The following is a 12,036-nucleotide window of genomic DNA, read 5'->3' on the forward strand; positions in this document are numbered from 1 at the left end:
TGGAAACTAGGAAGACAATAAACAAGCAAACAAAAATTTGATAGAGGTGTGTACTGTGAAAAAGATAAAAAGTACTAAAACTAACAAAAAATATGAAAACAAAGAATAAAAACAAGTAAAAGTAATTTTAAAATGTAACTGGTGGGTAAAGGGCTACTTTACATTGTTTGGTCAAGAAGATATCTTTGAGGGAATATTTGGGTTATCTTGAAAGTCAAGAATGATCAGCAATGAAAACTGTAGGGGAAGGGCATCCCCTGAGGTTACAAGAGAAGTACAAAGACACAGTGGTAATTAGGTTGTTATGCTGAGCTAGGGAAAAAGGGCCATGTTGTTCGAAAAGAGTGAACAAGAAGTTGGAGAGATTATTTAAAAATCTCAACGACCAGAGTCTGTGCTCTTAACCACTTGGTTATGCTACTGGATGTTAAAAGCTCTGTGTTGGGGTTTTGGATATTGCAGTGAGTGAAGCAGACAGGATCTCTGCCTCTATCAAAATAGACAAATCAAAATGTGAGCAAGTGCAGAATGATTGGTGTAGCAATAAGTTCTTTTGTTTGCTTTGGGGAGTCGGTTTTGGTTTTTGTTTGTTTGTATTGTTTTATTTTCTTCTGAGGAGAGAAGTATCATGGTTTTCTAGTGTGGTAATGGATGGCTTCAAACAAGAGGAGTGGAAGATAAGGCTTCCCTCATGACTTAGGACATTGTAAATCAGCAGAAGTTTAACCCGAAATATGCAGACAGAAAAGTAACCACCATAACCGGAGGACGGAGGAGCAAGGATAGTTGAGTTTAGTTGGCAGGCTTGGTTCATAGACACTTGATTTCTGTCTTGCAGAGTTCTGTAAAACAGAACTTTTATTAGGTCCATGTCTCAGCTCGTAATAATGTTAAGCTGTGTTATTCTTTTATAACTAGCTAGAAGTAGAAGAAATCTGATTATAATAATCTTCAGTGCAAGCCTAAAAAGTTTTTTTTGGTCCCGAAAGCAGTAGGAAGTCACAGCTAGTTGTAAGCAGACAGAACCAATTAAAGTAATATTTTGGAAATATAGCTTTAACTGTGTGGTATGTATGAGGAGGACAGTCAGTGTGATCAACCAGAAGCTATTGCAAAAATATGTGTGTGAAATAACAAAGACCATCAGTGAAAATTGAGAAGAAAAATCAGATATGAAAACAATGTAAAGATAACTTCTTCATCAATTTGTATAATTTCTTAGAATCTAATAAGAACATATTCTTAAGCAAACGCTTAAAAAAATTCATGTTAAAATTTTAGAATTTTTTTCTGAACTACTATGTTAGTGTACTTGTTAAAAAATAAAAGTGTGATGATAAATGTTTGTGAAAGAGCCGAGGATGTGCATTTCCAGAAATCACTCCAAGGCATGTTGATGTTTTAAAAGTTAATATTGCTAATTTAAAAAAGGATTACCCCTTCTTAATTCTTTTAGCCAATGTCTGTTTTGTCAATTTGCCAACAAATAAGATAATTTTCTCCTTTAATATATTTCAGCTCTATTATATTCCAGGTACCTAAAAAAATAAATCATATATTTGAATGCAGTGTAACTTATAAAATATAAAAACAGAACTCACCAAGAAACTGAACTATACACTATAGAACTATACACTGTTTTCTTACTATCTAAGAGCTACCAAAAAAGTCAAAGTGTAAATAATACCTTTGATAGTTTTGATGCAGCCAGAGTTGTATACGTATCTAAATTATCGGTACTTGATAATCAAGCAGCTAGAGATAAGATACAAAATTAATGATCTTATTAGCAGTACCTTTAATCTAAGCAATTGCATTTTATGGCCGAACGTTGTGTGTGTGTGTGTGTGTGTGTGTGTGTTATTTTAGGTAAAATACCGTATAAGAGAGAAAACTGAAGGTGAATACTTAGTGTTATCTAAATATAATCAATATTATTTAATAAAACCAACTCATATTCTACACAGGTATGACATCAAAGATGATTACACACTGAGAATTAAAAAGGCCATGAGTACAGATGAAGGCACATACATGTGTATTGCTGAGAATCGGGTTGGAAAAGTGGAAGCTTCTGCTACCCTCACAGTCCGAGGTAAGAGACTTAAGATGTGAAATACAATTGAACCAGCAGACTAATATTTGGTTAAATTGGTAAGTGAACTCACAATCAAAATAATAGCTTATGCTGTTTTATTATTACATTAAAATGCCTAGATTTTGTGTCCTCTCTATTTTTTAGTTGAAGTAAAATTACTTTCAAATTTGGGTTTGAAGGGATGATCGTTTGAAGTGATTAATTTTTATTTAATATATAATAGCTAATGTAGTTTAAAAGTAAATCTTAAAAATAGGAAAGATTTACACTAATCTTTTATGTTTCCATTGTTTTGAACTATTTACTGCTTTTAAATGTCACTAATTTCAAAGATACTTGGTTTTCTGTTTACTAGATTGTCACCTTGTACTAGTAGACTTTTTTTGAAATCCTTTTTTATTTCAGCATTCAAAAAGCAATCTGAAAAAGCTAACACTGCTTCCAAATGTGAAAAATGGACACAAAGGAGCTCCCATGTTGAGCAAATCTGATTTAGAAAGTGATTTGTGAAGTTCATTCACCTTAAAAAATTGAAATAGTCAGTGCCACTCCTGTAATAACTTTCACTTTCTGGGTATCATGCACTTTCTCAGTCATGGAATAATTTTCATTTATAGACTCCCTGCAATTGCTTATAAGTGAAAGAAAGCATTACTTAACCCTACAGTGAGCTAGAATGAATTAGCTACCTTCCTGGTGGTGCATGGTGATCCACATGAGTAAATTATATAGCCCAAGGTACCAAGTAGTACCAAGTACACAGCTACACTTACTCTCGCCAAATAGATATTACCCATGGCATTGTTTATACCCACAGAACTTCAGAGATAAGCAAGTACATCCATTGCTCTGTCTTTCAGCCTTTCTTCCAGTACCTTAACTAATGCCTCCTCCTCCCATCCCTTATGATAAGGAAGTTGGCTGCATGTTTATATCCATGTCTCACTTGCATCTCACCCTGTTCAGTCAGACCTCTTAGCCTTGTGCAGCTTTGCTCGCAGAAGTTTTCATAAGATTAGGAGAAAGGCTTGGAGGAATTTGGATTGGCAAGAAGTGTGCCAGGGATTCTCAGACTGGTCCTCTAGCTGGTAGGAAGAATGATTTTTGCCAGATGTATGATTTGGGCATCATATCATTAAAAAAAACCTTCCTCCAGGTAAATATTAGGAGCCATTTACTCTGGATACCTAGAAAAAAAACTGGTGAGTTTCAGACTTCTCAATCACTTCATTCCTATTCCACTTAATCCATTTTCCCCCCATCCAGATATTCTAGTTTGGACTTAGATATAAAATAAACTTACACAAAATTAGCAAGCTAGTTGCTTAAAAAGATTTTCATTCCTCATTAGTTAACAGATCACAAAAAGCTATGATGATACACCAATTGAATATATATACTGATAAAATATGATCAAAATCTGATTTGTAAGCCACTTTAGTATAGTTAACCTACATTTTCTGGTAGGTGATTATATATTTACGTATATTTGTTTGCTTTTATCTAGTCAGTCCTTTGCAAAAGCAATTCACTTGACCATAATTCACCCAAAGTTTGTTTGTTTGTTTTTTCTAAAGTAAGTGGAAAAAGAAAATAAACAACTAACCAAGAAATGTTCCCGTCAAAAAAATATTTGCTGACTAAACAAATGGTGAGAAAATGTGAGGAGTTGTTTGTTTGTAGAAGCAGCAAGGTTCCTTTTATACTTGAATGCTTGGATGAATGAGATTTGAAGTGGTCTGTTTGCTTTAAGATCTTTCCCAGCTAATTGTTTTCATAATTTGTTGAAAGTTTCAGGTTTACCATTTCATTTAACAAAGCATGCTACTCCTGGATGGATGTTTGAAGCTAATTTACAAAACTAATAAAAGAGTTGTTTGTTTTCCATAGGATTCTTTTTTTTTAAATCAGCAAACCTTAATGGTCTCTCCCCTAATCTGTGTTCTGTAAATGGATTAGAGTGTTTAATCTGTGTAGTATGCATTTCATCTAAGACTGAAACCTCAAAAACAGGGTTAAAGAATTAAAACCTCCATAATATAATATAATGTGGAGTAAAAATTGTTTAAAAATACTTTTTACCATTAGGAAAAGCGGTTGGGATTTCTCATACTAAGAGGTTAACGGAAAAAAAAATATCTACAGCTTATTTTTTTTACACTCATTTTTCTATGCACATAAATGAAATGTTCAGCCCTTCTCTGGATTGTTTTATTAGAACAGGGTCAACTGACCCAAGAGGCCACATCCATTTTCATCCATTTAATGCAGGGACACAGTTTAGTTTAATTTGCTGATTTTGAAAATATCCACCTGCTGGGTTTTTTTCAGGATGAAATGTTGCTATGTTACAAGGACAAGTTTTATTGTGATGTTTGTGCTAAAATTTTATCATGATATTCACTTTAGCCAGTTTGAGAAAAGAAAAAGAAGTTTTATAATCACAATCTGAAACAGACTTACTCAATTGTTTTCCACTTCAGAAATATGGTGAAAATAGACTATAAAATTAAACTTAATAACAAGTAGCTCCCTTTGCTGACTAGCCAAACATAAAATTAGAAAGAAATATTGCTAGATAATAATAAGCCTGCTAGCATTTATATTCTAATCAAATATTTCATGATCTAATAGAACTTTTTTAAAGTGGCTCCAAAATGAGTGAACACGAACTGCATATTCGTAAACATATTTTTTCCCATTTTTCAGTTGCTTAAATTGGCTTTGCATAAATCAAGGCTTCATTGGGAAAACTATCTTGGTTCTAGAGCAATAAAGCTTTAATTTTTTTGGAATTTTCCTAGACTGAGAAATATATTTTATTTCTTTAAAACATGATTTCTCGCCATGTTTTTTTCTTTTTCTCTCTTTACAATCATAGACTCAAAATGCCTTTTTGTTTCTAAAGGAAACATGTTTCAGATTCAGCTGGAGGTGGCACCTGAAAAATGCAAATTCAAAAGTGAAACACAAAGTACTTTTACTACTAGACATTGGCAAAATCAAGAGAAATCTCATCAGTTAGAATAAGGCATAACTTCATTACATTAGTCTGTTGTTTTGTTCTCAGTTGTTATTTTTGTGCCCACCCCCAAAAAAAGAAAGAAATTATTGTGTATAGTTTAACTTACTTTCTCCCTCTTGCTATAGTAAACGCACTATAGACTGTAGGACACACTAGAGTTTCACTAAGCTAGAATTTTCATTCAGCTGCTATAATTGCTTCAGTCTTCTCTGAGTTGTATTACCCCCCCCCTTTAATTGTGAATAATATTCTAAGACCATGAATCTCATAGAGAAGAAACTCCAATATAGTTTCAAAGATTGCACAGAACTAGAATTGTGATGTATTTGTTGAGTGAATGAAGGTCTATAAATATGGTTTCAATGGCTATATCTATCTCACCATGCCAACAAGTCATCAAGACAAAACTACTCATAAGTTCGAGAGTTACATTGTGTTCACACTGGAGCTTTACCCACTGGGGTACAGATGAAACACTTGCTTGCTGAATAAATTTATATTTTGAAATGTAAGATTTAATAAAAGTTCAAACGCTACTAAATCTATTTCTTCTTCATTTGAAAATGGGACCATATGTTTTATATTTGTCCATTGCTTTTATATAAAGTGGTTTACTATGTAAATTGATTTGGCATTATTCTTTTTAAAGAAAGTATTATTAAACCCATGTGTGTCTCTTATAGTTTCTGTGCGTTAAAAAAGTGGGCAGTCTATGACAACTGATTTTCGTGATTGAAAGTTATAGAATAATAAAAAAATAATAATTTGTTGAAGCAGCAGTTTGAAAGCCATTCTCAGTATGAACAAGAATCTATTTGTCAGTCATTGTTTCCTGCCCTCTGCCAAAAAAGGAAAAGAGCTTAACAGTAGTTAGAGAGCTACTCAGTTGAAATCTCTAAGGATGTTCCAACCTATTTGTTATATTTTCATCTACCCTGTCCACGGATGAAAAGTGATGTGATCTTAACTTATTACTGGCTGAAACGCAGTGTCAGGGCCTTTTCTGTAGTCCTTGTAATGGTTCTGACTAACCATGCTTAAAATCCAATTGCTATTTAAATCAGATAGCAAGGCCTTCTTTTATTGACATGGCATTTGCTAGCCTGTGACTTGAATAGTTATATTCATCAGGTTCTTAACTTTGGGGTAACACAAGGCTGTTTAACTCTAATAAGATCTTTGAAATAATAACTCTAGTAAATGATGATGACAATAAGACCTTATGTAAAGTATCTCTCAAATTGCTTAGAGTTAAACTCGGTGTGCAAAGTAATTATTTTCTTAGAGTTCTATCTATAATTATGTTCAGTTTTTATCAAGCTAGGACATCCTGTTCATACTTGAATAATGAGACTAGAAATCACCCTACTGTCCATATTTAAATGTAACATTACACATCATGCATTCTGATAATTTTCTTTTCTTTCTTTTTTTTTTTTTAATTTCTTTTTTATGTTCTCACCACACCATTGTAATGTCTACAGCTCGCCCTGTTGGTAAGTAGCCATCCTTCTATCCATTTCGCATGGCTTTGTACAATGCTTCATAGCTCATGCATAGTAGGATATGACTGAATGAAATACATTTGTTCACCCCTGTTAAAATATTACTTGAGGGACTCTCTGCTGTAAAAGTTGCTCCTAACTTTTTCATCACTTTACTAAACCGTTTTGTAGTGGCTTTTTGTTACTTAGCAATTAATAGGTAACAATTTTCTTGTAAAAGAATATATGAATGATGAATATCATAAACTTCTAACTTTTCTTGAGAAAAATACAATACTTCATTTTTCTTATGTGTATAAAATATTCAATTATTAGTTATGTTTGATATTCATTAATATAAAAGATTATGAACTAAATTAAGAAGTTCTATTATTTTATGCACTTTTATTTTAAGCTGCTTAGAGTCTCCGCTCTGTAAGGGTATTTTGTACTGCTGCATACTTATTATCTGCATGCCTACTTAAAATTTAGTATAATGCTTCAAGTTACTGTAAGTTGATGCTTACACTAAGAGGAAAAGGGAGGGATGAGCCGTGTTCTTTGGCATGAAAAGTTGTTTGAATATATCTTTTTCTTCATTTGGCTTTGCAAAACTGAAGTTAACAGCTTGCGCTTGCAGTAATTTAAGTGGTAGTTATTTGTAAACAAAAATAAGGTATTTTCAAATGTATTGATAAACTTTCTGCATCTCTTTTAAAGTTTTGCTTAACCTACTGAGAAATGTGTTTGAATAAAAGAAATCTTGGTAATTGTGTTATAAGTAAATAAATAGATATATGCATAAATGGATGGGTGGGTGAATGAATAAATTAATTTAGTACACTGCTTCTTTAATATACCAAGAGATACTTTAATAAGTTATTCAATTCGACACAGCTTTATAAATGGTCCACCTCACTTCAAAAGCTTTCTTATTATACTGGCTTGAAATTGTTGACATTTGATGTATAGCCATCCAGACTCATAACATTTTTCCCCCTTTGGTTGAAACATTCACAAACATTATTGTTATGTAATGTACTCTTATATGGATAACAAATACAATAAATAAAACTTTGCCTTCCCAATCTGAATTTCTGCTCTGCCATTTCTGAGCAGTACTTCCTTTGTCAGTTATTCAACATCCTTAATCCACAATCACTTCCTCTATAAAATGGAGAGAAAAGCGCTGACGTATCAAAACTGCTATAGGAATGAATTGAGTTCAAAAATGATCATATATGTGAAAAAGTTTTGTATGCCAACATTTGTTAATACATTCCTAGTTTCTGAGACATACATTATTTCACATTTCAATATTTTTGAAGTATGCTTATGGCTTATGATTAATTTGAACATAAACTGCAGGCATTTTTTCTTAAAACACAATTATTAAATTGATCATGCTTTTTACAATTGATGCTGTTAGAAAATTAAAGAATATACTATAGTTTTAATTTTTTTGCATTTGTAAGAATTCATATTAATAATAACTTTACATATCTATGGTATGACATCTAAAATTAAGAAGTAAATGGGAAAGAATAAGATAACAACTTCATAAATTAACAGGAAAAATCACATTTAAATGATAGATCTTTATATATAGAAGTCTTATGCCAATAAACCATAACCACTTGATTTCTATTATTTCACAAGCTCCCGGAATATAGAACAGTATGTTAATAATTTCCAATATATTAAAACTCATGAATAAAAAAATACCTTGTTTAGAAAATGTGGTATACACAGAGTATTGAGATATATTTGTCGCCTACAAGGCATTTCAAAGGTTATTTCTGTTTTTTATTCTTTTTTTAAATGATTTCTTAAATTCCCATTGGACTGGAACTAAAGAATAGCTTCTTGACACATTGTACTTTATTCTGGGAAAGTCTGTCATTTCATAAATCTTTCTTTTTTTTTTTTTTTTTTTTTTGCGGTACGCGGGCCTCTCACTGCTGTGGCCTCTCCCCGTTGCGGAGCACAGGCTCCGGATGCGCAGGCTCAGCGGCCATGGCTCACGGGCCCAGCCGCTCCGCGGCATGTGGGATCTTCCCGGACCGGGGCACGAACCCGTGTCCCCTGCATCGGCAGGCGGACTCTCAACCACTGCGCCACCAGGGAAGCCCTCATAAATCTTTCTTAAATGGCTTATGACAGTGCTCAGAAATATGAAGGACTATACTTTAAACCTGACAACTACTATTAATTTGGGAAACTGAATGTATGATATGCTCTTATTGGATCACCAAGGAAGAGACTGATAATGTGGAAATTAGCCTGCTTTTTCTTTGCATCAATTTTAATTCAGGAAGTATAGATAAGCCAACTTTTATTGTAAGGTGAGAAGCTACAAATTAAGTAAAATCATGAATTAAATATTCAAATAATAGAAAACTACATTAATATTTGTTACTAGACTAAAAGTTTTTTAATTTTGAAGCTCTTAGCAATAACATAATAAGTATTCTACAAAGTAGAAACCACAGAAGGGGGAGAAAATCCATCTTTTGATTCTAGTATAAATTATGTGAAGAACTACGTACCAACTATGTAAAATTTAGAGAAAGCTCAAGGGGTAGTTCCTAAAGATTTTAAAACAAAATTAGAAATATATGCATATTCTGGAAAACTTACATATTCAGAAACCAATCACTACATTACATACCAGATGAAACATGATTGTCTGTGTGGAAAGCCAATTTAGAAATCATTTTAAACCTCCAAACTGGATGACTCTTTTTTTTTTTTTTTTTTTTTTTTTTCTTTTTGCGGTATGCGGGCCTCTCACTGTTGTGGCCTCTCCCGTTGCGGAGCACAGGCTCCGGATGCGCAGGCCCAGCGGCCATGGCTCACGGGCCCAGCCGCTCCGCGGCATATGGGATCCTCCCAGATCGGGGCACGAACCCGTATCCCCTGCATCGGCAGGCGGACTCTCAACCACTGCGCCACCAGGGAGGCCCTGGATGACTCTTATAAGCTGCATTTGAGTCAAAGAATTGGAAACTCTATGCAATTTACAGTTGGAATAAACACCTTCTTGCCTGTACTTTTGAGAGTGTAAGAAAACTCTTGATTTTGAGGATCATCAATGTGGGAAGTCCTACTGAGAGCAAACAATCACATTCTTGCCAATGGAACAAAGTAGTCGCCAGATTTCACTTCCTCATCTGCAAGGTCATCAACACCTCAGAAAGAGTCCTGGAATCTAACTTCCCTAGTTGCCCTTTACCACAAAATCCAGACAAATGCCACTTTGGTCATTAAAAATCCACCAACCCTTCTTGTGGTTTTGACTTTTTACTGTTCCAAAGGCATTCTTTATATGAGAGCAAAAGTACATCCTAGGACAGAGTTAAGTCTGAATGCTGAAATATTCATTTGTTTGTTTGGAAAACTCTTTTGATGAGGGAACTGACAGAAGAAAAGGGTCTAAATAGAGATAAATATCTTGCTTCCTATACCCATCTGTCTTATTTTCTATTGGAAGTCTTTCCCAAGCTTAAAAATAAAAAAGAACATCTATTTTGGAGATGGGCAACACATTTTTTCCTAGCAGCAACTCAAAACATAATGAGTAATTTGGAAAAGGACTGTCAAACCTACCAGCTGCCTTGCTTGTGAAGCTGAGGCCTGCTCCATTTTGAGTCGTGTATACCATATGCTAGATGGTGATTGCCTCCAGTATGGAAACTAAAAAACTGAGTATATCAGGTGAAACTCATTTAAAATATCAAAAATAAATTGACAATACACGACTTTATGGAAACTTCCAATTATTTCCTAATTTAGTAAATCAAAAGTATGTTTCTTTTTATAGAATATAATTGGCCACAAGAGTGTATAAGTATTGAGAAATATATACGTTTTTGACAAAATTCCCATCTTTTATTATTATTATTATTTTAAAGAAGCAGCCACTATTCTAAACAGAAATCTATAGGGACATATTTTTTCAATCTTTTAACTGTTTAAACACAAAAATTAACATATGTTCATTTTAGAAAGTTCTCTTTTAAGTTGAAGTGGAGTTTGTTTTATAACATGCTCTGAAGCATTTTATTGAGGCCACCAAAATATCCAATAAAAAGTGAGTGACTGGGGCTTCCCTGGTGGCGCAGTGGTTGAGAGTCCGCCTGCCAATGCATGGGACACGGGTTCGTTCCCCGGTCCGGGAGGATCCCACGTGCCGCGGAGCGGCTGGGCCCATGAGCCATGGCCGCTGAGCCTGCGCGTCCGGAGCCTGTGCTCTACAACGCGAGAGGCCACAGCAGTGAGAGGCCCGCGTACCGCAAAAAAAAAAAAAAAAGTGAGTGACTAAAAAAAATAAAAATAAATAAAAAATAAAAAAAGTGAGTGACTGAAAAAATTCATTCAGGAAAAAATAGAAATCAGATAATGCTTTAAAAATAATGCAGCTGGTATTTTCAATACCCCTACCCTCCACCCCACCTTGAAATTTGGAAAATTTAATGTGCTGAATATAATTCAACTTAATATTGGAAATATTACAGTTTTTTAAAAATCAGAAACTAGATGGATATTATATATGAATCCTTTCATGTTGAGATCCACTTTTGTGCAAAAGGCATCCTGAGTGTATCTTGGAAGGAAACCTATACTTTTATTCTCTTCAGCCTTTCTTCTTTGGGCAAGGTGTTACCCCATGACCTGAGGTGATCATCTCTCTCCTAGGAGCCCTTGATGTTTCCTACACCTGGCGCTAATTAGCTACTTTATGCAGTGTCCCATTTAATTTTTATTAAGCATCACGTTTTTCATTGCTCCATATGTTTTGATTAAATTGTAGGTTAAAAAATGTATTGTATTTTGTCTTGTATATTCTAACAGAGTTCCCATAATGTGAAACATTTAAAACATCTTTAGCTCATACTAATTTTTCAAGTGAAAAACAAGTAGTGGTTACTTCTCATGCTTGGCTGGTTTTAGTCACTGACAATTCTTTTGGAAGCACCTTGTGTGTTTGACAATGTCTGTTCAATGCCTCTAATTTGAAGGGTAGGTATAAAATTATTGAGTCATACTTTCTTTTCTCAGACTTTGGTGAAAATGTTTTATTGTTTTTGTATTGAATGGTACTGTAGGGAAGTACAAGGCTTACAGAATATTTTTATCCTCAGCTGGGATACCATTTTATGAATACAAATATGAATACCAATGTATTCCCTTCTTCCATAACTTTGCTGGGTTATACCTTGGGCCTGATCACCCTGTGTCTAATGTTCCTAGGACAGCACAACCCCTAGAATCTGCAGATTCATCCTTTAATTTACTCTATTTCAAAATGGTTTCTTCTGTTTTATCTCTGAATACTTTTTCTGTCTCACTTCTTTTTCTCAAATACATCAGTTATATTGGCTTTCCTTTGTCTCAGTTCCATATTTGTTAACTTCTCTATAATAATT

General features: G+C 33.9%; 1 protein-coding gene across 1 annotated transcript in view; it reads left to right on the plus strand.

Annotated features, from left to right (window-relative positions):
* The window catches only part of ROBO2 (roundabout guidance receptor 2), a 595,733-nt gene that overhangs the window by 471,012 nt on the left and 112,685 nt on the right, over positions 1-12,036 (plus strand). Inside the window, exons 6-7 of the mRNA XM_060098793.1 lie at positions 1,968-2,095; positions 6,608-6,619. Coding sequence (XP_059954776.1) covers positions 1,968-2,095; positions 6,608-6,619 — 140 coding nt within the window. The remainder of the gene's footprint in view (positions 1-1,967; positions 2,096-6,607; positions 6,620-12,036) is intronic.

This window comes from Mesoplodon densirostris, chromosome 5 (assembly GCF_025265405.1).
Source record: "Mesoplodon densirostris isolate mMesDen1 chromosome 5, mMesDen1 primary haplotype, whole genome shotgun sequence".
In the NCBI taxonomy this organism is placed as follows: Eukaryota; Metazoa; Chordata; class Mammalia; order Artiodactyla; family Ziphiidae; genus Mesoplodon; species Mesoplodon densirostris.